The sequence below is a fragment of the Vulpes vulpes genome, chromosome 16 (genome assembly GCF_048418805.1).
Source record: "Vulpes vulpes isolate BD-2025 chromosome 16, VulVul3, whole genome shotgun sequence".
NCBI classification, from domain to species: domain Eukaryota; kingdom Metazoa; phylum Chordata; class Mammalia; order Carnivora; family Canidae; genus Vulpes; species Vulpes vulpes.
The window spans coordinates 57,233,787-57,259,197 of record NC_132795.1 but is presented as its reverse complement, the minus strand read 5'-3'; the positions used below and the strand labels follow the sequence as shown (position 1 = coordinate 57,259,197).

At 58.3% G+C, this 25,411-nt stretch overlaps 1 protein-coding gene across 1 annotated transcript; it reads left to right on the top strand.

Moving 5' to 3' along the window:
- Nucleotides 1–2,796: 2,796 nt before the first annotated feature.
- On the top strand, nt 2,797–23,506 carry MCM5 (minichromosome maintenance complex component 5). Its single transcript, XM_026010955.2, has 17 exons — nt 2,797–3,046; nt 3,614–3,788; nt 5,381–5,507; nt 5,600–5,728; nt 7,863–8,035; nt 9,172–9,327; nt 10,855–11,021; nt 11,332–11,503; nt 12,319–12,430; nt 13,676–13,819; nt 14,412–14,477; nt 14,751–14,927; nt 15,534–15,646; nt 16,992–17,120; nt 18,084–18,226; nt 22,102–22,229; nt 23,154–23,506. Exons 2-17 carry the CDS (start codon nt 3,622–3,624, stop codon nt 23,253–23,255), a joined length of 2,205 nt encoding a protein of 734 aa, XP_025866740.1. The 5' UTR covers nt 2,797–3,046; nt 3,614–3,621; the 3' UTR covers nt 23,256–23,506.
- The last annotated feature ends 1,905 nt before the right edge of the window (nt 23,507–25,411 follow it).

Here is a 25,411-nt window from a genome sequence, read left to right as displayed (position 1 = left end):
CTTGAAGTGTTTTTCCTGGGCTCTGTTAGCCTTGGGGAGCTAACTCTTGCCCGTTCGTTTCTTGAGTGCCTGGTGGGGAGAAGGGGTGATGGTGCGGGTAGAAGGGATCAGTTTCAGATGTTGGTCTCTGCTCTGAGAATGTGGGGGGTGAGCTTCAGGCAGCTGGTGTGTGAATCTTTGTGTTGACCTTTGATGTAAGACTCAGCTTTACTGAGGATGCCGTGGCCCCGTTAGGCCGAGACGAGCAGATTCGGGGACCAAATATTATCTAGTGGATACAGTGAATGTTTGGGACAGGGAGATCCCTGGGTTCCCATCCCTGCCACTCGCTTCGTAGCTCTGCCTTTGAGATTCGTTATTAACCCGTCTGGGTTCCATTCTGTCACCTGTAACATGAATACAGTGAGATCTATGTCACCTGTCTGTCTTGAGCAGCACAGGAGATGCAGGTAGAAGGCCAACATCCTATCACATGAGCGCCTGTTACTAAATGAGGGTGATCAGTGGTTTGCGATTTTTGCTAAGTGATCTTTGTGCTGTGAGCGCCCGGGTCACTTCCTGTGTCCCCTCATGTGATCCTTGCAGCAAACCCGTGGGGGTGCTACCACTCCGGGGGGGCTGGAAGGATTTAAACCAGGTCTGTCCAGTTCTAAAACCCACGTTTTTTTCCCAAGTCATGAAAGCCATTGAAATATTAATAGTGCAGCTTCGCAATATGGGGAAGTGAAAACCCCTCCCCAAAGGTGCAGTTGGGAAAGCAGGGGACAAGGTGTTCCCTTGACACCTCTGGTATGTGAGGACTGGGAGTCAGGAGAGCTGTGTACCCACGCCTAGCTTTGTCACAAAGTCTGGAACCCTTGGACAAGTCACTTGTCTTTTGTTCACTGGCAAAATAAAAATAACACCCCTACCTCCCACAGCTGGTAGAGGGCCCGGCAGCTCGACGTCAGCGTGTGGACAGTGGCGTCAGGATCATGGGGGTAGGGTGGGGATCTTGGGCCCCACCCAAGGAGGTTCTGACCCTGGAATCCTGTTTGTGAAAAGCTCCCTGAGATTCCAAAGTGCAACCAACCAGGCCCAGGAGCCACACTTTAATGAGATTATATTTGCCAAGAGCAGGCATTCAAATAGCAGCTGTAGCCCTTTCCACCCGAGGCCTGCTTTCCAGTTTTCAGGGAACATGACATCCATATTGATTATTTGTAGTGATAAAGGAAAGGAGGCAGGGGAGAAACAGAAACAAACCATCTTGCTCCTATTGACAAGAAAATGGCCGAATAATCTGTATTCTCTCTACGGAGAACCAGTAGCTGTTCAATAGAAGGAGTTGGGCACCTAGATGGCCAGTAGGAAGCAACTCTTGATCTCCAGGTCTTGAGTTCAAGTCCCACTTTGGGAGTAGAGATTACCTAACAAAAAATAAACTTAAAAAAAATAAAAAAAGAATGAGTTAAATCTGTTCTGTTCTCCAAGGGGCTTCCATGTAGTATTAATGAGAAAAGCAAATTTGAGGGTCACCTGGGTGGCTCAGTGGTTCAGCATCTGCCTTTGGTTTAGGTCATGATCCTGGGGTCTTGGGACTGAGTCCCATATCAGGCTCCCCATGAGGAGCCTGCCTCTCTCTCTCTCCCATGAATAAATAAGATCCTTAAAAATAAGTAAATAACAAAAAATGAACCTGAAACTTTTTTAAAGGTTTATTTATTCATGAGACACAGAGAGGCAGACACAGGCAGCAGGAGAAGCAGGGAGCCTGATGTGGACTTGATCCCAGGACCCCAGGAACATGATCTGAGACGAAGGCAGACGCTAAACCGCTGAGACACCCAGGTGCCCCCAATCTTGCCATTTTTCAAGCTAGGTTGGGTACCTGGTTGTGAATTTCAGCAAATATTAAGCATTGCCAAAGAATGAAAAGTCGTTTACAACGAAAACAAAAAAAAAAAATCTTCTGGGTCTAAGAAAACATCCTTGGGTCCCTTCATCAGCCAACTTTGGGCCCAGAGATTTATTCTGGATTTCTCTCCAACCTCAGTTCGAAGGGAGCATGCCAGGGAGGGCTCGGCGCAGGGGGCAGGGGGTGGCGGGGAGGGGGGTGCCCGGGCGGGCTCGGGGAGGGGGTGGCGGAGAGGGGGGTGGCGGGGAGGGCTCGGGGGGAGGGGGGTGCCCGGGCGGGCTCGGCCTCGGGGAGGGGGTGGCGGAGAGGGGGGTGGCGGGGAGGGCTCGGGGAGGGGGGTGCCCGGGCGGGCTCGGGCTCGGGGAGGGGGTGGCGGAGAGGGGGGTGGCGGGGAGGGCTCGGGGAGGAGGCTGCCGGGGAGGGCTCAGGGAGGGCTCCGGGAGGGGGGTGGCGGGGAGGGCTCGGGGAGGAGGCTGCCGGGGAGGGCTCAGGGAGGGCTCCGGGAGGGGGGTGGCGGGGAGGGCTCGGGGAGGGGGTGGCGGGGAGGGGGGTGCCCGGACGGGCTCGGGGAGGGGCTGCCGGGGAGGGGGGTGGCGGGGAGGGCTCGGGCAGGAGGCTGCCGGGGAGGGGGGTGCCGGGGCGGGCTCGGGGAGGGGCTGCCGGGGAAGGGGGTGGCGGGGGGTGCTCGGGGAGGGGCGGCGGGCTCCCCCCGGGACCCACAGCTTCTGAACCCCCAAGTGGTCCTGCCCCGGGCTCGGCCTTGTGGGAAGGCTCGGGGGGTACAGGCGAGGCCCCCGCGCACCGCCCGGGCCCGGAGGCCGCCCCTCCGCCATCTTTGCGTCCAGCTCCGCCGCCGCCACTTCCTCCCGGCTCAGAAGTTTCGCGCCAAATTGTCAGCCTGGCAAGATGGAGCCCGGCGAAGGCCTGGGACCTGACGTCACGAGACACCAGCCAATCGGATTCGGAGGCCGGTCCGGGAGGCGGAGCTCGCAGGCGCAGAGCGGCCCAATCGCAGGCTGCGGGCCCCCGGGGACCCAATCAGGGTGCAGCGGCCGCGGCGCCCTGACGCGGCGCTTGGTTTTTCCCGCGAAAGGCGGCGGCGGGCGCGGAGGTGCTCGTGTGCTGGGTCCGAGGCGTTCGGTGGTCGAGGTGAGACCCGGGGCCTGGGTGCAGGGGGGGCGGGGCGTGCGGGGGGGCGAGGTGAGACCCGGGGCCGGGGTGCGGGGGGGCGAGGTGAGACCAGGGGTCGGGGTGCGGGGGTGCGAGGTGAACCGGCGGTCGGGGTGCGTGGGGGCCGGGGCGTGCGGGGGGGGGCGAGGTGAGACCCGGGGCCGGGGCGTGCGGGGGGACGAGGTGAGACCCGGGGCCGGGGCGTGCGGGGGGGGCGAGGTGAGACCCGGGGCCGGGGTGCGGGGGGCGAGGTGAGACCAGGGGCCGGGGTGCGGGGGTGCGAGGTGAACCGGCGGTCGGGGTGCGGGGGGGCCGGGGCGTGCGGGGGGGGGGGCGAGGTGAGACCCGGGGCCGGGGCGTGCGGGGGGGGCGAGGTGAGACCCGGGGCCGGGGTGCGGGGGGGCCGGGGCGTGCGCGGGCGTCCGCGCAGGAGGGCGCGGCGGGGTGGGCAGGGTGTCCTGGGCGGGCGGCGGTCCCCCGCCCCTTCCCTCCGAGCGGAGGCCGCCGCCGCCCCCTGCCTGCTCCAGCTGGTCGTCCCCGTGCCAGGCGCAGTCATGTCCGGCTTCGACGACCCCGGCATCTTCTACAGCGACAGCTTCGGGGGAGACGCCGCGGCCGACGAGGGGCAGGCGCGCAAATCGCAGCTGCAGAGGCGCTTCAAGGAGTTCCTGCGGCAGTACCGAGTGGGCACCGACCGCACCGGCTTCACCTTCAAATACAGGTGCGGCCCGGGGAGGTGGGGAGCTGGGGAGCTGGAGACCCCCCCTCCCCGCGGCGGAGCAGGCGCCGCTGTGGCCACGCGTGTGCACTCTGAGCCCGTTAGTGCCCCAGTGCACGGATGGGGACAGGGCCCCGGAGAGGTGAAGGAGCCTGTTCAGGCCTGAGGATTTGGGTCCCAGCAGAGCTTCATCCGGGCCACTCCCGGGTCGCATTTGGTTTTGTACTTTTGATGAAAACCCCCCGGGGCCCCTAACCATCAGCTAGAACTTCCTTGGGCCCTTTGGTTCTTTATCTAGGACTGGTTGCTGTTCACTTCTTGTTTTTCTGTGTCATGTCTCTGATGCCTGGTAAACTCAAGCCCTCTATGGGTGCAAAAGGTGAAGGTGATGGTCAGGATTTAATTTCACTTAGGCATTCCTTCCAGTCTGGCCGCCTCTGTTGATCAGCACTTGCTGTCTGCCAGGCACAAAGGTACTGTTCCAGGTGCTGGGCTACCCACTGAACCTGCTCTTTGTCATTATATAGCCATTGGCAAGCCCAGCCTCTAACCTTAGCACCTTGAAATGCAGAGGAGTTGAATCTGTGGGTCCAGACATGGGCATGAAATTATTAGTTGAGTGACTTCCAGGTAACGGTCTCCGTGTCATCAGTAAACGAGTGTCAGCAATTCTGCCTCCATTTATTCATGTATCAGCTGACATTGACCATGTGTGTGCCAGGCATTGTGCTAGGCACTAAGATACGAAGAGGTCCTGTTGCTTGCTCTTTAGAAGGTTGTACGTCAGTGGTCAGTGAAGCTCCTAAGTCAGTGAGGTCAAGGTGTGGAGGCCAAGAGATAAATTACAAAGTGACAGTTGCCTCCAAGGCAGAATAGCAAAGGGGAGTTAGGGAGGGCCTCCAGAGGAGCCCACCTTTGGCCCCCAGCTGAGAAGAGTTTCAGATATGGAGGGCCTTCTCTACAGAAGCAGTTGCCTGCCTGGGCGGAGAGTTATGGGTGGTCTGTTATAGTAAAGTGCTTTCTAGGTCAGGGTGGGCCGTTGCATGTGGCTTTGGGACATAAGGTCGAAGGGGTTAAGGTCTGAGATGAGGCTGAAGAGAGGGCTCTGCATAGCGTAGGTCAGTGTCCCTAAGTGCATTTTGGGATGGTAGTCCCATGGGATGGATGCTCTGTAGAAGTCCATCTGGTGGTCAACAAGGTAGTCTCTACCATCTTGTCTCCAGGTTTGAGCTTTGTGGTTTGGTAGCCTCTGAGAGAAAGTAAAAGGCTCCAGGGGGTCCTGCAGGGAGAAAAAAACAAAACATCCCAAAGTGACCTGTGCACACAGCCCTGTCTGAGTGTTGAAATATCCTTTAGCCGTCTTGGGGAGTGTTTAAACAGAACTGTTTTTTGAGGATGCCTCTGTGAGAAACAGGGATCCTCCACAGGGTTATATCACAGAACCACCTGGAAGTTGATGTGTGTTCTGGAAGAGGAGTAGGAGCAACGATGGTGATGATGTGGGCACAGTGAGGGTGCAGGTGCACCTCAGCCAGTGTTGATGTCCTCTTCTCTGCTCCCCGCCCTGCCTCCACCTTGCCACCTGCCCACTCCAGGGATGAGCTCAAGCGCCATTACAACCTGGGGGAGTACTGGGTCGAAGTGGAGATGGAGGACCTGGCCAGCTTCGACGAGGACCTGGCTGACTACTTGTACAAGCAGCCGGCCGAGCACTTGCAGCTGGTGAGTGGGAACCTGTCCCCATTCAGGGAGCTGAATCCCCCAGGGCTGGCCCTGCTCTGGTCACTAACCGGTGTCGCCTTCCTCTTCTCCAGCTAGAGGATGCTGCAAAGGAGGTGGCTGATGAGGTGACCCGGCCCCGGCCCACAGGGGAGGAGGTGCTCCAGGACATTCAGGTCATGCTCAAGTCAGACGCCAGTCCGTCCAGCATTCGTAGCCTCAAGGTGGGTCCACTTAGAGGCTGGGGGGAGGGTGACAGTGGCCGCTGCACGGAGCATAGGAGCTTCAGACACAGACAGACCTGAGTGCCGGCTGTGCGACCCTGAGCAGCTCACCAGACCTCTGAGCCTGTTTCTTCCTCTGTAAAATTAACTCATTGGACAAATGTTTACCAAGCTCCTTCTGTGGGCAGAGGATTGAGTTGGGTTCTGGAGAAACAATGTTAACAAACTCCTGTTCCTGTGGACTTTATACCCCCCACCCTGAGGGGTGTGCAGGGGGACCCTGAGTAAACCAGAGTATCACCCATGATGGTTGTAGATGATCGTAAGCGCAGTGGAGGAAGTCAGGGGGTGCAGAGAAGGCTTCCTTGGTGGAGAACCACCTGAGCAAAGGCCAAGCAGGGGGGCAGACAGCTGGGAGAGCACTCCAGGGAGGTGGTGGCACAGCTCCTGCAGAGCCTGAGTGCAAGGAGGGCATGCTATGTTCAAGGCCGTGTTGAAGGACAAGCCAGTGTGGCTAGAGAACGATTGGGAGGCAAGCAGGGTGGGCAGAGCCGGTCTGTCATCCAGGTGTTTGTTCTAACCGACAAATACTGAAGGCTGCTTCGCTTAGGTGCTGGGCTAGACCCTCACTATAGACAGTTGGGACTGGCTTCTCATGGGGCTTATGGTGGGAGAGACAGGTAAGGGACATGGCGATGGCTTCAGGAGCCGGGTACAGTCGCGAAGGAACGAAAAGAACGAGGTAAACATGACAGTGGCTGAGGGAGGTGGATGGTGGTCAGAAGGAAGCCTCTGAGGAAGTGATGTTGGAGGGAGTCTGAGTGATGCATCGTCAGAGGTGTGACAGCCTCAGGAAGAGCCTTCCAGGCTCAAGGAGAAGCAGGTGCAAAGGCATTGAGGTAGGATGGTGGCATGCTTCAAGGAACAAGAAGCAGCCGGGGTGGCCGGACCCCAGTATGGGTGAGGGTTGGAGGAAGGGCAGGGGGAAACGGAGGGAAGAGGCCAGAGGGCCAGGGCTTTTCTAGCCAAGGGAAGGAGCTTGGATCCTCTATGAAGCACAGTAGAAAGACAGTGTATGTTTAAGTCGAATGGACCAGTTCCGTTTGCAAATGACTTCTCTGACTGTCATGTGGAAAATTTATAAAATAGGCAGGAGAGCAGCGAGCAGGAAGTGATGATGGTCAGAATGGTGGTAGTTGTCATAGGGCTGTTGCTAGAATCTAGGGCAGCACGTGCCTGTGCTCAGCTTTCTCTGCAACAGGCCCCAGGGTCACCCGGTTAGCTAATGGCACCTCCTCATCATGTGCTGCACCCCCAGGGCCATGCTCTGGTCTTTGCTTGTGTCCCCACATCATGCAGATCTCTCGGGGCCCATGTCAAGCCGTCTTTGGCTCACACGGTGGCAGGTCTGTTCCAGAAGCAGGGTGGTGGACCCTGGAGCTTGTCAGCTTTACCTCTGCCTTCCCAGCACTGAGGAGGGGTTCCGTGACTCTGGAATCAAGCTCCATGTCACGTTTGCCTCTCTGTGGAAGTGGCATCCGTTGGACCTGTTTTATGGGGGGAGCTGTTTGGTTAGAGAGGCAAGGTTCAGCTCCCCCGGGGACACACTTCTTATTTTGGAGGACACAGCGTGCTTCAAGGAACAAGGCTATACCTGGCCTGCTTCAGGTGGTGGATTTCCTGTGATGGGGAGGAGACCTCCCCAGAAGGATCATTTGTCGGGGTGGCTTGGAGGGGTTGAAACCCATCCTTTCCAGCTCAGGATTCTGGGGTGCCAGGACACTCGCATCTTTGTAGTTTGTTTCTGAAAAACATGTGCCCCCCCCCCCTTTTTTTTAAAAGATTTTATTTATTTATTCCTGAGAGAGAGAGAGAGAGAGAGAGAGAGAGAGGCAGAGACACAGGCAGAGGGAGAAGCAGGCCCCATGCATGGAGCCTGACTTGGGACTCGATCCCGGGTCTCTAGGATCATGCCCTGGGCTAAAGGCAGTGCCAAACCACCAAGCCACCGGGCTGCCCCAACACATGCTCTTCTGACTGAACCAGCTGAGTGCCCTAGGAAGAGATTTTTATCACATCATATCTGCTATCCCTGTCTCCCTTTAACCAACCACCTCTTGGTGGCTCTGTGCAGTCGGACATGATGTCACACCTGGTGAAGATCCCTGGCATCATCATCTCAGCGTCTGGCGTCCGTGCCAAGGCCACCCGCATCTCTATCCAGTGCCGGAGCTGTCGCAACACACTCAATAACATTGTCATGCGCCCGGGCCTGGAGGGCTATGCCCTGCCCAGGAAGTGCAACACGTGAGTGGGCCTTGCCGGGCCCAGTGACTGTTGGGAGTGACGTCTGGAGGGAGATGGGGGTGGGGAGGACTGGCCTGCAGCATGGGGCGTGCCCTGCGGGGGTGGCACAGGCCTGGGCACCAGGGCTGCTAACAAGGTGTAGTATCCTTCGTTGGTGAGTTCTGTTCGCATTAGGATGCCCACACAACCTTTGTGGGGACCCCAGGGTTGGGAGGGAGAAGCAGTCCAGGGGACAGTCCATCTGGGGTCTTCTAAAGCAAACTGGCTTGCCAGGGCAGCCTCCAGGCTGTTCTCCACCCCGCAGCTGGTGCCTACCCTGCGGGTGACCCAGTCATTTCTATGTCACCCAAAGTTAGGCGTGGTCCTGGCCCACACGACCCTCCAGGACCCACTCCCAGGTTCTTCTGGCCTCTGGTTGTCCTCCCTCTCTCTAGGCCCAGCCTCATTTCATCCCTCCGGTTCCTGGGATTGCTGAGCATACTTCTGGCACAGGGCCTTTGAACGTGCTATTTCCTCTGCCCCAAACATTCCCCTCTGCCCTCCACAGTCCTCATTTTCACTTCTGTCCGCTTTCTCTTATGTCATCTCCCAGAGGTTCCTCCCCAGGCCTCCATCTTACACATGGTGCACGCATACCTGGTCACTCTAACCCACCTGCCTGACAGCATGGGGCACCACTGTTATTCTGTCCTGCAGCCATTTGGCAGCTGGCTTTTTCAGTCTACCCCACTGAAATGTTCACTGCCATGTCCCCTGGCCCATTGAACAGTGTCTGGCATGTAGTGGGTGCTTTGCTGTAACAGTGCTAGAGTAATTGAACTGTGACTTCATTACATGGGGGTAAGAAGAGGCCTAGACCCCGAGAATGGTCTCCACGTGCCCAGACCCTCACCAGGAGTTCCTGGGATTGGAGTGGGGGTTTCATGAGGTCATTGGTGAGCTACCTGTGGGGACACCAAGCCTTACGGGAATTGAGAGTGTGGTTTGCGTCCTTTAAGTTAATGGAGGAGCCAGGCCTGGTCTGTGGTCCCCCCCTCCTTTGAAGGGCCTTGTCCAGCAACTCCCAGAATCCTAAACTTGCCATTGGCTGGATCTTGTCCCCCAACTCCAGTGACCCTCTCTCCTTCACCCTATAGGGATCAGGCTGGGCGCCCCAAGTGCCCCCTGGACCCCTATTTCATCATGCCTGACAAGTGCAAGTGTGTGGACTTCCAGACGCTCAAGCTCCAGGAGCTGCCTGACGCGGTGCCTCATGGCGAGATGCCTAGACACATGCAGCTCTACTGTGACAGGTGAGGTGGGGTGGGGTGGGCATCCCTGGGGGCAGGTGGCCCTGGCTGTGGCTGGTGAGTGTGGTGGGAGGAGAGGACGGCTTGTTCTGGACACTTGTTCACAGGGACACTGGTGCTTCCCATCTGTTTCCATCTCTTCCCATTCTCCTGGAATCTGCGGGGGCCCGGAGCCCCACCATGCACACAAGGGCCTGGAACTCTAAAGGACTGGCTGGCTTCGAGAGCTTTGAGCCTGGGCTCTTCTGGGAGGGTCCCTGCAGCTCAGAGAGCCCCCTGCCCCGCCCGTGTCCCAGGCTCTCTGATAGCATTCTTCCTCGGGTTCTGCCGAAGGAGGATGGTGCTAGGGTGCTTGGCTAGCATTTGGTCCCCTCAGGGCCACCTGGGAGGGAGGCTTGTAGCTGTGGGGGTTGTTCCTCACCTGGGCTTGCACACCTGGACATATGTGCTGGTGTTGTGGTGCCGTGTGTTTCCCTGGGGAGTGGATCCATAGGCTTCCTTAGCGTCATCAGTGGCAGCTGTGCGTGTAGAAGTCAGACGGGTGAGTTACATGAGCTGGAGAAGGCTCGGTTTCCTCATCAGTAAAGTGGGCTCAACGACAGCCCTTAATCTCTAGTGAGGCTGCTGGGAGATGTTAATTGGAAAATGAGCCTATTTTGTATAGGCCCTTGATACAAGTTAAGTAAGTATTTGGTGCTTGTTAGGTTATTCTCCACACAGTTTGTAGTCCAGACTTAAGAAGTGGTGCGTGGGAAGGGTGCCCCAGAGTCCTCTCAGAACTGTGACAAGACGCCCACGGACAGTCCTCTGTGGGATGTAATTATTTCTGGCACGTGGAAAGAACACTTTTGGGTCTGTGTCCTCTCTTGAGCATGTCCGATCACTTTATCACTGTTCCCCACACCCCCAAGCTCAGAGAGGTGCGGTGACTTTGTTGAGGCCACACAGCTTCTAAGTGGCAAGAGTGCAGCTACGTGCCCCCAGGGTCCCCTCCATGCTGCACTGCGGTTCTGACTGGAGGGACTCAGAGACTTCTGTTTCAGCATCTTAGTTTTGAAAAGACGACCTGGAAGTCCAGAGGCAGGATGAGTTGACTGAGCTCATGGAGCCCCGAAGAGGCAGAAATGGGGGGTGGTGGTGACCCTTGCAGAGAAGCTGGAGGGCCTGTGGAGGAAGGCTTCCCAAGGTGGCTGAGGGGAGCCCTGCGATGAGTCCGCAGCAGCTAAGATGGGGATGGGGCTTCTGAAGACTGGGTGGGCTAGCGCTGAGCCTGCCCTGTGGCCCCAACTGGCAGAACGAATGAGTCCTTGAGGGCAGGGAAGGGTCAAGGCCACCACAGCGACCAACGGCGGTATGCAGCCTTGGTCTTCAGTGTCCTACCTGGGCCATGCGTGCTTGGCGTGGGGGCCCCGAGGGATGGAGAGGCCTGGGGCCAGCCCGGGAGGTGAGGGTGACAGGGTGGGTGATGGTCAGGGACTCGCTGTCCCCAGCAGGCTCTAATCTTTGTTTCCCCTCCCCCTGTCTCCTCAGGTACCTGTGTGACAAGGTTGTCCCTGGGAACAGGGTCACCATCATGGGCATCTACTCCATCAAGAAATTTGGCCTGACCACCAGCAAGGGCCGCGACAGGGTGGGTGTGGGCATCCGGAGCTCCTACATCCGTGTCCTGGGCATCCAGGTGGACACAGATGGCTCCGGTGAGTGGGGCCTGGGCCCTGCCTGTGCCAGCCCCCACGCCCAGCCCCGCTGCTGTCTCTCCCCTGGGTTATCGTTGGGCCTCCCTGTCTCCCTCTGCCCACCCTTCCCAGTGGTACCTGGGAGCCTCCAGGGTCCAGCCCTCCAGGTCCTCAGAGCACCCTTCTTCCTCTCCCTTCCTGGACCCCGAGAACCAGCTTAGGCTTGTGCTGGCCAGGCTCTGGGGCCTGACCTACAGGGGGCCCTGACCATGCTGGCCGGGTGTCCTCACACAGCACCCACATGCCCTCCCTCTCCGGCCCACCCACCCAGGCCGCAGCTTTGCAGGGGCCGTGACCCCCCAGGAAGAGGAGGAGTTCCGGCGCCTGGCCGCCCTCCCCAATGTCTACGAGGTCATCTCCAAGAGCATCGCTCCGTCCATCTTTGGGGGCACAGACATGAAGAAGGCCATCGCCTGCTTGCTGTTTGGGGGTTCCCGAAAGAGGTGGGGGTTCAGTACTGCCAGGTCTGGGGAGGGGATGGGTGCTTGGCCCATGGAGGGAGCTGCTGAAGCTCAAGACTTGAATGTTCTCACTTTCCCAGGACCCTCAGCCTTGCCTGCTATTCCCGGCCCCTTCTCCAGCATCCAGCCTTGCTGTCAACCCGCTAATGGCCAGTCCGTGCTCTCCTACCCAGAGGGATCCCGTGACCTGGGCTAGGGGCAGCCTGGGGGAGGGGGCCAGCAGATGCAGTGGGGAGAGCTCTGGGCTTGGAGTCTGGAGACAAGAGGTTAAATCTCTGCTTTGCTGCTTATTTCCTGTGTGACCTTGGGTGAGAGATACCACCTCTCTGGGCCCAAGTTTCCTTGGCGACAGGGAAGGAAAGGACATAGCACTTGTAGGACAGCATGTGTCCTTTTGAAACTAGAAAGCAGTGGAGCTAGGACGATAACCGTACCAGCAGCCTCCACATACGGGGTCCTCACTGTGCACTGGCCTTCTTGCAAGCGCTTTCGTGTGTGCGACACCCAGCCAGTCCTCATGGTGACCCTCAGAGGAAGGGATGTTTGATCAGACACTGTGTGCCCTGGCCCTGAGTGTCCTGTCCTTGGCCGACCCTGCCCTGGAGACAAACTGTTTCCTCCAACGTTACTACGGGCGAGGCAGGGGACATGGTGGCTGCTGTGCAGGAGGGTCTCAGCCCAGAGCCCCTGCCTGCCCGATGCTCTGAGGCTCGTGGCGCAGGCTGTGGGGCCGACTGCCAGCTCGCCCTATGACTGGCCTGAGTCTCATCCTTGCCCACCTGCCTGTCTTCCCCCAGGCTCCCCGACGGACTCACCCGCCGAGGAGACATCAATCTGCTGATGCTGGGGGACCCCGGGACGGCCAAGTCCCAGCTGCTGAAGTTTGTGGAGAAGTGCTCTCCCATCGGGGTGAGTGCCTGGGCCTTGCTGTTTTGCTTGGTTGCCCCTGTGGGAAGGCAGGCTGCGGGCAGGGCTGCGGGGTCCCTGGGCCTTCTGGGGGCTGGCCCCCCACAGTCTCTTCCTTATTCTTGTTGGTCATGGTCAGGACAGAACAGAGTGGAGGAAGGGGGCCATCGGGCATGGGTGGATCTGGGGTGGTGGGTGGAGTGTAGCTTGAGAGGCAGCATGGCTTTGGGTCTCAGCCTGGCCAGGAGCTAGCTGGCTGTGGACCCTGAGCAAGTTGTATCGCATAGATGTGCTGGCCTCATGCTCCGCTCACTGCATGGTGGGTACTGTGGTGCCTTTTAAGGAAGAGGAAACGGCACAGAATAGGTCACTCCTGCCCGGGATCCCACAGCTAGTAAGTGCGAGCACAGGGATGTGACCCCAGTTGTATGGTAGGCGGGGTCCTCCGTGTTGTGGTCAGTGGGTCTGGGGGCTCAGAGTGGGACGAAGCTGACCCAGGGGGACAGGGCTGCGCCGGTGGGAGGTATGGCCCGCGGGTTGGTCAGAGAGGGGAGATGCCCGGTGTGGACTCTGGTGGTTGTCTGATGAAAACACACAAGCTCTACTCTGCACCGTGGGGTGTTTTTCAGTGTCTGGTGGCCACACTGAAAGACTAAAAGGAGTAGAGGAAATAAATCTTCGTATTCTAATTCAGTGTATCTGAAGTGTTAACTCTTTTAGTGTGCAGTGTAATATAAATACCATTGCATGCTTTACGTTCTCTTCTTAAGCACTAAGTTCAAAACCGTGTGTGTTTTACACCATAAGCTCACCTCACTTTGGACAGTGGCAGTGTGGGGCATGTGGGTCTGCACAAAGAGGAAGGGCCTGGGGAGGGAGAGCCTTTTCCTTAGGGGTTGGGAGTCCCCATCCCAGCCCTAAGGCCACCTGGAAGTAGGTTGTTCCTCTCCTGTGGGCCTCCATGGGCTCACCTGTGAGCTGGGCCCCTGAGCGCTACATCGTAGGGCTGTGGTGGGGCTCAGATGACCATGTGGATGTGGATTCCCCCTTGGTCAGAACCTAGTGACCAGACTGGTGCCAGGACTGCCTTCCACCTGAGGGAGGAGTACAGGTTCTGTTCAGGGCTCTGCAGCCAGCTTTGGTGCGTGACACTGGGTGAGCCACTTCAGTCTGAGCCCTTGACTCTCTGGGGTGAGGGCCTGGAGCTGGAGCTGGGTTGAGTCCTGATACCTCCCTCCCCTCGCCCAGGTGTACACATCTGGGAAAGGCAGCAGTGCAGCTGGCCTGACAGCCTCAGTGATGAGGGACCCCTCGTCCCGGAACTTCATCATGGAAGGCGGTGCCATGGTCCTGGCCGATGGTGGAGTTGTCTGTATTGACGAGTTTGACAAGGTGGGTCTGATGGTGAGGTGGCGGCTGAAAGGTGGGTAGCACCTCGTAGTCGTGGGGCTGGGCTTGTGGCCTCCTGTGCTCAGACAGCAGCAACCACCTCTGACTTGGAGACCAGCACTGGGTCTCCGGGCCTGTTACTAGAGGGAAGTAGTTGAACCTCTCTGAGCCTCAGTTTTTTTTTTTTGTTTGTTTTTTGTTTTTTGTTTTTGGTTTTTTTTTGTTTTTTGTTTTTTTAATTCATAGAGACACAGCTAGAGAAGAGGCAGAGACACAGGCAGAGGGAGAAGCAGGCACCATGCAGGGAGCCCGATGTGGGACTCGATCCCGGGTCTCCAGGATCACGCCCTGGGCTGCAGGCGGCGCTAAACCGCTCTGCCACCGGGGCTGCCCTGAGCCTCAGTTTCCACATCTCGAGAGGGGGATAGGAGAGCCAGGCCCACACAGCTTATTGTCAGCAGGATGAGAGGCCACCTAGCTCCTGCCGTGGGCCTGGTGTAGTGTCGGGTCTTGGGACTGGTAGCTGCGTGGTGTTCTGCTGCCCTGGTCACCTGTCCCCTCGCCTGGGTGCCACAGACATTTCTGCCCCACACAGATGCGGGAAGACGACCGAGTGGCGATCCACGAGGCCATGGAGCAGCAGACCATCTCTATAGCCAAGGTGCGTGGCTGCCATGCAGCCTGGCCCAGCCATGGGGAGGGTGCTGGACAGGGCCGGGGGTGGGGGTAGGTGCTTGGGCCCCAGCCTTGGGCTGCTCTATGCACCTAGGGCTGGGGCTTGTTGGCCCATGTCCGCTGGTGGCAGCAGTCGGCCTAACATCCGTTGGCCTGGTGTCTGTCCACCTGGCGTGCTGCAGTGAGCGCATGTTTGCACGGAGGGCTATGTCCCTGGCTCCTCATGTCTGTCCTCTGCTCCCCTCCCTCCCCCTCTCAGGCCGGGATCACCACCACCCTCAACTCCCGCTGCTCTGTCCTGGCTGCCGCCAACTCGGTGTTCGGTCGATGGGATGAGACGAAGGGAGAGGACAACATTGACTTTATGCCCACCATCTTGTCCCGCTTTGACATGATCTTCATCGTCAAGGATGAACACAATGAGGAGAGGGATGTGGTGAGTCCTGAGCAGGCTGGGACCGTGGTTTTGAGGGCAGGTAAACAAGGGCCTTGGTGCTAAGTCCTGCCCATCAGATCTGCCTGTTAACAGGCAGCTGGGGGCAGTGGCTGCAGAGAATGCTGGGCCAGGGGTCCAGAGTCCTGCTCCTGGGGGTGCTGTGCTTGCACTTGGGTAAATGATTCCCTCCCTGGGGCCCAGCCCCTTGCATCCAAAAGGGAACTGGACTCATCCAAGGGAACTGGACTCTGCAAGTAACAGAACCCCAGCTCTGGCCAGAACATTTCTGGAAGGGACAGAGTGGCTTATGTAGGGAGTGAGGCTAGGGGTGTGAGGCCCACCCTTCTCCGGGCTCAGTATCTGAGCTCTGTCTCTGCCTCCCTTGCCAGTCTTAGTCTCAGCCAGCTGCTCTCTTCTTGGTGGCAGATAAGGCCCTGGCAGCTCTGGGATTTTGTCTAATCAGCTCACAGCTCGCAAGAAAAGAGGGGCCTCCTTTCCGTGGGTTCTGGCCCTTCCAGCTCCACCCTCCCTGCCTGCTCAACTTGTGTGGGGATGCTGGCTCAGGAGGGCCCACGGGCTGACCCAGTGTCCCCTCGGCCCCCCTAGATGCTGGCCAAACACGTCATCACTCTGCACGTGAGTGCGCTGACCCAGACCCAGGCTGTGGAGGGTGAGGTGGACCTGACCAAGCTGAAGAAGTTCATTGCCTACTGCCGAGCGTGAGTCCTGGACCTAGGCCCTGCGGGAGTCTCCCGGGGTGGGAGGGGACCTAGAAGCCTGGGCCTGCTTCTCACACAGGATGCCTGACATGAGGCCCTTTTTGGGGTTTGGGCTTTGCTCCTATCTGACCTTGTACAGGTCACGCGGTGGCTCCCGGCCTCAGTTTCCCCGTTGCTAAAATGAGAAGGTAGGAATTAGAAGGTCTCGAAGCCCCGCCAGGACTCTTACGTGCAGGGAGGCAGTAATGCAATGGGGACCCTGTGGGCGTGGGCTCTGGGTGACGTCTGCCCCACTGTGTGACCTTGGGCAAGTTGGTTGGCCCCTGAGCCTCTCTTTCCCTGGACTGGTGTGACCTAGGGTTCTTGTGAGGATTGCACAGATGATTGAGTGCTCAGTGCAGCCCTGCACTGAGGAAACATTCAGGAAATGGCAGCTGCGACTTCTATTCTCGTTCTTCTCACAAATTGCCAGTAATAGTGATCCCGCATATAGTCAGTGTTCAGTGCCAGGTGGTCCTCTGAGTGAGTGACGTGTGAATGAGCTTAACCCTGTCCCAAAGCCTTTGTGGGTGCTGTAGTAAGCCATCGTACAGGTGGGACTGAGGCGGAGAAGCAGAGGGAAAGAGGTTAAGTGACTCATCCAAGGTCGTTAGTGGAAGGTAGCAGAGCCAGGATTTGAACCCAGGCACTGTGCTGGGAAGCTGCACCTCTGCCTCTCTTGTCTCTTGTTGGAGATAAAACCTGAGGGTGGGGGTCTTCGAGGGCCCCTCTTGCGGGAGATGAGGTGCTGTAGTCAGGTGGGTCCCTAAGTACCCGCCCCCCCAGCTGCAGTGATGAGCCCAGCAGCTCCTGCTCCAGCAGTCCTTGTCACAATTCCTTTTTTTTAAAATTTATTATTATTTTAAGATTTTATTTATTCATGAAACACACACACACACACACACACACACACACACAGAGGCAGAGACACAGGCAGAGGGAGAAGCAGGCTCCATGCAGGGAGCCCGATGTGGGACTTGGTCCCGGGACTCCAGGATCACACCCTGGGCTGAAGGCAGGCGCTAAACCCCTGAGCCACCTGGGGATCTCCTTTCGTCACAATTCCTTTTGGCCACATCCTCGGGGGCTTGGCCCTGGGTATGAGTCACCCCACCTTGATGCCAGGTCCTGGGTGGCTGTGGGGAATGGACTCCCTTCTCCTGGCCTGGTTTCTTATCCTTAGGAGGAGGGTGGGATTAGGTGATCTGAGCATTGTCCTGAATCTGTGATGTCATTTGGCTGGGGATACAGTGGGTGTCCCAAGGTTCCTTCCTGGACCAATGGCAGCTGCTCCCCCATCCTGCAGGAAGTGTGGCCCCCGGCTATCAGCAGAGGCTGCAGAGAAACTGAAGAACCGGTATATCATCATGCGGAGTGGGGCCCGGCAGCATGAGAGGGACAGCGACCGCCGCTCCAACATTCCCATCACTGTGCGGTGAGTAGGGGCCAGGGGACTGGACCCAGGTGGGCAGGACGGGCCTCAGTTTACACAGCAGGATGTGCCCAGCAAGCCCGGGGCCAAGGGCCCCTATTACCACTGTGCAGGCCCGTAATAAGGGCTGCTGGTCAGGTCAGCTTGGGGGAGTATCAGCAGTGGCCTCCCTGATGATATGTATTTCTTGGCTTGTTTTAAGTTTGAAGAAACGTGGAACCTGTTTTTTCTGAATTTTGTCTGGCTTCCTTCATTGCAGGAAAGCCTGGGGGTGAGGGAAGGGCCTGGTCATGGGATTTCAAGACCTGGGTCTTAGACTTTGGCCCACTCTGACTGAAGGGAAATTCCTTTCCTTCTCTGGACCTCAGTTTTCATAGTTCTTAACTTTTCATTCTTTTGAGTTTATACGGTAGGAGGTTGGGCCTACCTGGGCTGGATCCTGTTTCTAGTAGGATTAGTTAGAAGTGGATTTAGCTGTAAGTAATGGAACGCTCAAAAGAAAAAAGAAAAAAGAAAAAACTCAAAAAAGTAAAGTCAGTTAATTGAAAATTTACTTCTCACATAAAGATGTTTGAGGGTAAGTGGTACAGGGTTGGTGTGATGGCTCCTCAGTGTCATTAGCAACTTGGGCTCATCCTCATCCTCATAGATGGCTGCTGGATCTCTAGCCATTACCTCTGCATTCCAGGCGACAGGAGAGGAAGGGGAAGAAGGGCCCATCTTTCCTTAAAGATGTTTCCTGAAATCCCCACAACACGTTTGGACTGAGAACTTGTTGGCTGAATCTTAGTCGCATAGACACGTCTAGATGCAAGGGAGGCTGGGGAATGTCTTAGCTGGGTGCCACATACCGGAGTCAAAATCGGGGTTCCGTCACCAAGGAGGAAAGGGCAGCAGTCTCTTCTGCGGCCTTCTTCCCTTGGGCGGGGCGAGGCCGTGAACTGAGTCCACCCGTGGCTCCCACAGGCAGCTGGAGGCCATTGTGCGCATCGCCGAGGCCCTCAGCAAGATGAAGCTGCAGCCCTTTGCCACAGAGGCAGATGTGGAGGAGGCTCTGCGGCTCTTCCAGGTGTCCACGCTGGACGCCGCGTTGTCCGGCACTCTGTCAGGTGAGCGGACCCCCTGGGACACGGACTCGGCCGCGCTGAGGTCCCAGCTTGGTGCCCTGGGGGGGCCAGGCAGTGCCCCAGAGCCTGGGAGCCTGTGTTGCTTCTGTGCGTTGGCCCAGCATCTCTGAACTACCTCCCTTGCGCTTGGCCCTTTTCCCTCCATTTTCCTCCCTGATGAGAAGCCACAACGTTCCCCCCCAGACCCTTGAACATGATCCTTTTGGCTCTGTTAATGATTAAGAACTGTGATTTTATCATTGTCGGGGATAGCATTCCTGCCCTAAGCTCATAACGATTTTGAGTGCTTCCAGAACTCTTTTCCTTGTTCTGTGTCCAGCTGCCCCCAGAGACCGGATGGGCACACAGAAGACAGGCACTCGGGGGCTGGGTCAGGGTGCCAAGGTGTGGTTCCGTAGCTGGACTGCAATCTCTCCACCCATGGGCCTGTGTGGGTCAGACCCCTGTTGATCCTATTCTGGGTTCAGGCTCGGCCTTGAGGGGGCCCTCCTGGAGCTCGGCCTTGAGGGGGCCCTCCTGGAGCTCGGCCTTGAGGGGGCCCTCCTGGAGCTCGGCCTTGAGGGGGCCCTCCTGGAGCTCGGCCTTGAGCAGGCCCTCCTGGAGCTTGGCCTGTGGCAGGGTCTCCTGGAGCTTGGCCTGTAACGGGCCCTCCTGGAGCTCGGCCTGTGGTAGGCTCTCCTGGAGCTCGGCCTTGAGGGGGCCCTCCTGGAGCTTGGCCTTGAGCAGGCCCTCCTGGAGCTTGGCCTGTGGCAGGGTCTCCTGGAGCTCGGCCTGTAACGGGCCCTCCTGGAGCTCGGCCTGTGGTAGGCCCTCCTGGAGCTCGGCCTTGAGGGGGCTCTCCTGGAGCTTGGCCTGTGGCAGGCTCTCCTGGAGCTCGGCCTGTGGCAGGGTCTCCTGGAGCTCGGCCTTGAGGGGGCCCTCCTGGAGCTCGGCCTTGAGCAGGCCCTCCTGGAGCTTGGCCTGTGGCAGGGTCTCCTGGAGCTCGGCCTTGAGGGGGCTCTCCTGGAGCTTGGCCTGTGGCAGGCTCTCCTGGAGCTCGGCCTGTGGTAGGCCCTCCTGGAGCTCGGCCTTGAGCGGGCTCTCCTGGAGCTTGGCCTGTGGCAGGGTCTCCTGGAGCTCGGCCTTGAGGGGGCCCTCCTGCAGCTCGGCCTGTGGTAGGCTCTCCTGGAGCTCAGCCTTGAGCGGGCTCTCCTGGAGCTTGGCCTGTGGCAGGGTCTCCTGGAGCTTGGCCTGTGGCAGGCCCTCCTGGAGCTCGGCCTTGAGCGGGCCCTCCTGGAGCTTGGCCTGTGGCAGGCCCTCCTGGAGCTCGGCCTTGAGGGGGCTCTCCTGGAGCTCGGCCTTGAGCGGGCTCTCCTGGAGCTTGGCCTGTGGCAGGGTCTCCTGGAGCTCGGCCTTGAGCGGGCTCTCCTGGAGCTTGGCCTGTGGCAGTGTCTCCTGGAGCTCGGCCTTGAGGGGGCCCTCCTGCAGCTCGGCCTGTGGTAGGCTCTCCTGGAGCTCAGCCTTGAGCGGGCTCTCCTGGAGCTTGGCCTGTGGCAGGGTCTCCTGGAGCTTGGCCTGTGGCAGGCCCTCCTGGAGCTCGGCCTTGAGCGGGCCCTCCTGGAGCTTGGCCTGTGGCAGGCCCTCCTGGAGCTCGGCCTTGAGGGGGCTCTCCTGGAGCTCGGCCTTGAGCGGGCTCTCCTGGAGCTTGGCCTGTGGCAGGGTCTCCTGGAGCTTGGCCTGTGGCAGGCTCTCCTGGAGCTCGGCCTGTGGTAGGCTCTCCTGGAGCTCGGCCTGTGGTAGGCCCTCCTGGAGCTCGGCCTTGAGCGGGCTCTCCTGGAGCTTGGCCTGTGGCAGGCTCTCCTGGAGCTCGGCCTGTGGTAGGCCCTCCTGGAGCTCGGCCTTGAGCGGGCTCTCCTGGAGCTTGGCCTGTGGCAGGGTCTCCTGGAGCTCGGCCTTGAGCGGGCTCTCCTGGAGCTTGGCCTGTGGCAGTGTCTCCTGGAGCTCGGCCTTGAGGGGGCCCTCCTGCAGCTCGGCCTGTGGTAGGCTCTCCTGGAGCTCAGCCTTGAGCGGGCTCTCCTGGAGCTTGGCCTGTGGCAGGGTCTCCTGGAGCTTGGCCTGTGGCAGGCCCTCCTGGAGCTCGGCCTTGAGCGGGCCCTCCTGGAGCTTGGCCTGTGGCAGGCCCTCCTGGAGCTCGGCCTTGAGGGGGCTCTCCTGGAGCTCGGCCTTGAGCGGGCTCTCCTGGAGCTTGGCCTGTGGCAGGGTCTCCTGGAGCTTGGCCTGTGGCAGGCTCTCCTGGAGCTCGGCCTGTGGTAGGCTCTCCTGGAGCTCGGCCTGTGGTAGGCCCTCCTGGAGCTCGGCCTTGAGCGGGCTCTCCTGGAGCTTGGCCTGTGGCAGGCTCTCCTGGAGCTCGGCCTGTGGTAGGCCCTCCTGGAGCTCGGCCTTGAGCGGGCTCTCCTGGAGCTTGGCCTGTGGCAGGGTCTCCTGGAGCTCGGCCTTGAGGGGGCTCTCCTGCAGCTCGGCCTGTGGTAGGCTCTCCTGGAGCTCAGCCTTGAGCGGGCTCTCCTGGAGCTTGGCCTGTGGCAGGGTCTCCTGGAGCTCGGCCTGTGGCAGGCCCTCCTGGAGCTCGGCCTTGAGGGGGCCCTCCTGGAGCTCGGCCTTGAGCAGGCTCTCCTGGAATGGGCTCATTCCTTCACGTGTGGGTGTCCTGTTTGCCAGACACCATTCCAAGGGTCGTGGTTTAAGAGTGAAGGGACCTCAAAGTCCCTACCTTGTGGGCCTCATTCTGAGTGAGGGGAGAGATAGCAGAGGCAGATGGCTCTGTAGGGAGTGAGGTGGGGGGGTTGTGGCAGGGAGTGGGGTGGGGGTTTGTGGCAGGCCAGGTGTGTTGGGAGGAGAAGATGCCTCCCCATGGAGGGGGGGTGGTCAGGATGGCGTCTGTCTCTGAGGAGGTGATGTTATGGAGGCATTAGTGCAACGTGAGGACATAAGGCCCTGGGGGGTGGGGCCAGAGAACTCTGGGTAGATAGAGGGAAGACTCAATGCTGTGCCTCCACAGAGGGTGCAGGCTTGGCAGATTCCAGGACCGGAGTGGCTGGGACCTGGGGTGGTGAGAAGGGCCTGATCACCCCTACCCTCCCCCCTTGGGGATGGCTGCCTCTGCTCTCTGCTCTGGAGGGGATTTCTGTCTGGTGAGACATTGGTGAACAGAGGGCTGTCTGGAATGCTGATGCAGAGGGCACATGTGATTTGGGACAGTGACATTTGAGTTAGGTTTTGCAGCCTGTGTAGGAGTTTGCCATGTAGACCCGTTTGAACCTGGAGCCTTGAAGTCCCTCTGAGGGGCTTTGCACTGTCTCCTCTGCTGAAACTCCACAGCATCTGTAGGCAGGCCGTGCTCAGCAGGAGAGACTCACCCTGAACAGTAGTTGGAAGTCAGGAGCCTCCTGCTTGCCCGGGCAGCCTGACCAGCCGGATTGGGTCCCTGCATTACCAGCATACTCAGTTAGCTCATGTCCCTCCTCAGAGCCCTCCACTGCCTGCTTCTCCCAGAATCACAGCACAACCTGTCCCTGGCCCCTGGACTGGGCTTTGAACAAAGCCAGGTTTTTCCCTTCATACCTTTGCAGCTGCCATCCCCTCTGCCTGGAACATCCTTCAGCACAGGCGGGCCTTGTCTGCTGACTCGGGGCGCTCATGAGCCATCTGCTCAGGCCTACGCTGCGAGCTCCTCCCCTTCCTTGAGGTTTTTCTCCTTTTGAGTTTTTCTTCTGAGCCACCTTTCTTGTCTCAGGGACCCTGTCTCCCCAGGCCTCCCACCATGGGCATACTGAGTTCCATGGGCACCCTGTTCCCACCCACCTGTCTCCCTTTGCCCATAGGGGTGGAGGGCTTTACCAGCCAGGAGGACCAGGAGCTTCTGAGCCGCATCGAGAAGCAGCTAAAGCGCCGCTTTGCCATCGGCTCCCAGGTGTCAGAGCACAGCATCATCCAGGACTTTACCAAGCAGGTGCGCCTTCCCCGGGGCCTGGTAGTGGGGCCTGGTAGTGGGGCTGGGGGTTTCCTGCCAGCTCCTGTAGCCTGGTCCTCATGCACCTGGCACCTGTGTCCTGTTGCTCAACAGACGGGCCTGGGATTAGGATGGGGCAGTGGTTCCTGTCGTTCGTCCCCTAGGGACTGCTTCAGTCTGGGCTGGAGGTGGTTTTCTGTCCCATTAGAGAAGAGGACAGGGGCTGGCGTTCTCGTAGAGATACACCCAGGCTCCCCCATCTGTCCTTTCCCCCACTGCCTGGCTTTTATGGGATGAGAGGGGCAGAGCTGGAGGGTGAGCCGTGCAGTTCTCGAAGGACAGTGCTCTGGACCCCAGAGAGGGGGTGGGGCCTTCCGGATGCCGTGGAGAGCTTGTGGTCATCAAAACCACAGGAACAATCCATCAGTTGCTGGTTTCAGCTCCTCTTCATGTGCATCATCCGGTTTCAGTCTTTACAGCAGTTTCTTGCAGTAGGTGGTCCCACGCCCCATGTAGGTGAGCAGACCGAGGCTTCCAGAGAGGTTTAGGGGTCAAGAGTTGGGTTCTGGAGTCCGTGGACTCAGTTGACAGTTCCAGCTCTGCCACTTAATTGCTGTGTGACTTTGAGTGGGTGACTTAGCCTCTGTGTGCCTCAGCTCCTCCCCTATAACATGGGCATAACTGCAGTACAGCTGCGTGGGGACCGGGTGAGGTGACATTCGCCCCATAGGTGCTCAGGACATGTGAGCTCTTCTTGGGAGCAAAGGAGACAGTTGTGAAGGCCTTTTATAAACCAGCAGGTTCTCCACAAGTGGGGAGGACATGAGGGTTCCCTTGGGGCTCCGCAGGGCCAGTGGGTGGGCCAGAGGCTGTTTTGGGGTTCCCTCGGGAGGCATGCTCCTGCATCCGGCCTTGTGTCCACAGAAATACCCGGAACACGCCATCCACAAGGTCCTGCAGCTCATGCTGCGACGGGGCGAGATCCAGCATCGCATGCAGCGCAAGGTCCTCTACCGCCTCAAGTGAGCCCTGCTGCCCCGTGGACTTGCCCTTGCCTCCTCTGCGTCCCACCGCCCAAATGGCGCCAGCCTCTGCCTCCCCACCGCTGTCTTGGACATTCCACGTGCTATGCCCCTCCTGGGTGGAGGGGTCCCCACCTGCCCTGGTGGAAGGAGCACCCTGCCCGCCTCACTGCCTCTGGGTGTCTGCTTCTGGTGCAGCTCCAGGAAATGTACTTTTGGAGTTTGTTGAAATAATAAAGCCGTGGTGTGTTTGTATGCCTGTGGGCTTCTGTGCCAGGGAGCCTGTTGCCACCCCCACGTTGCCTTTAAGGCAAAGCAGGTGTGGGGGAAGGACAGGCCCTGGAGTCAGACAGAACGGGTTTCTGACCTGCATCGGCCACTCAGGCTCTTTCCCTTTCCTTCTCTGAGTTCCTGAACTGGTCAGTGGGGATGCGGCCAGTTCCTTGCTGGCGGTGGTGAGAATGCCACCAGAGCTAGCATGCATGCAAGCACTCTGTAGAGTGCGGGAGGTCAGCCTGCCTCCACCCTTGCCCAGCAGCTTGGAGGGTGGGCATGAGCCGTGGTTTTGCCTCGGACTGGCTGGTTCACCAGTCTTCTCTGTGCCTCAGTTTCCTGAGCCATAAAGGATGACACACTTGCTTTGTAGGGGTGTGTTTAGGATAAGTGGAGCCAAGTAGTTGGGCAGACTGAGCCGTGTGGTGAGACTGATGGCATTTGGGATTTGGGGACATGGGTTCCCACCAGGCCTTAGAGCTGTGATGTGGCTAAGAAGCAGAGGTGCTGGAATTCTGTGAGCCTCTTTGCTCCTGGGGGGCTCCCCACAGCTGTGCGGCCTTGGCTGTGGCACTGGACTTCCCTGTGCCTGACGATGTGCCTTCATTTATTCTTCCATTTCCTTTATTTATTTATTTTTTTGGATCCGGTTAACATCCATCATTACACAGTTCTTTTTCTTGTGATGGAAAATCTTAGGTCTCTATTAGCTACTTTCAAATGCTCAGTACAGTGTTAGCAACTGCAGTCACCGTGTGGGGTGTTGTATCCCATGACGTCCTTTAGAGCTGGTGTGCACCTTTGACACCTCTCACCCATTTCGGCCATTCCCCAGCCCCACCCCTGACACCACCTATCTGTTGTCTGTGTCTGTTGAGGTGTTATTGTTTTTTGTTTTTTTTTTTCAGGATTCCATATGTAAGTGAGATCATAGGGTATTTTCTCTCTGACTTCAGCTAGCATGGTGTCCTCCAGGTTTATTCACATTTTGAATGGCAGGATTTCCTTTTTTTTTTTTTTTTTTAAATATTTTATTTATTTATTCATGAGAGACATAGGCAGAGGAAGAAGCAGGCTCCCTATGGGGAGCCGGATGCGGGACTCTATCCCAGGACTCCAGGATCACGACCTGAGCCAAAGGCAGACACTCAACCCGTGAGGCACCCAGGTGCCCCAGGATTTCCTTTTCTGTGACTGGGTAATATCTCTGCATGTGCGTGCGTGTTCCTCATCTTTATCCACTTCCGTGTCATGGATGCCTCGGTGGTTTCCATACTCCGGCTGTTGTAAATGCCATTGCAGTGAACCTGCTTGTGCCTGTTTCTTTTCAAATTAGTGTTTTCATTTTCTCTGTGTAATTACTGACATACCCAGGAGTGGAGTTGCCAGGTCCTGTGGCCCTTGTAGTGTTGGTTATTTGAGGTACCTCCATGCCGTCTCCCAGGGCAGCTGCACTCCCACCACCAGCTCCCCAGGCTTCCCTTCCCTCTGTGCCCTCGCCGACACTTGTTCCTCTTGTTTTTGGCACAAGCCATTCTGATGGGTGGGAGGTGCTAGCTCATCGTGGTTTCGATTTGCGTTTTTCTGCTCATGGGTGGTGGTGAGCATCTTCTCATGAGGCCTCCAGAGAACGGTCTCCTGCTCGTATTTTGATCACATCGCTTCTGTCTTGTGGTTGAGTTACAGGAGTTCACATGTTCTGGATACGAGCCCCTTGTTAGTGGGTGGTTTGCGGGTACTTTCTCCCCCAGTGTAGGGCGGTCTTTCATTTTGTTGACAGTTCCCTTCTCCGTGCAGAAGCTTTTTATTTTGAGGTTGTCCCTTCACTCATTTGTTGTAGCTTTTGCCTTTAGTGGCAGAGCCAAGAAGTCATCGCCAAGACCCAGG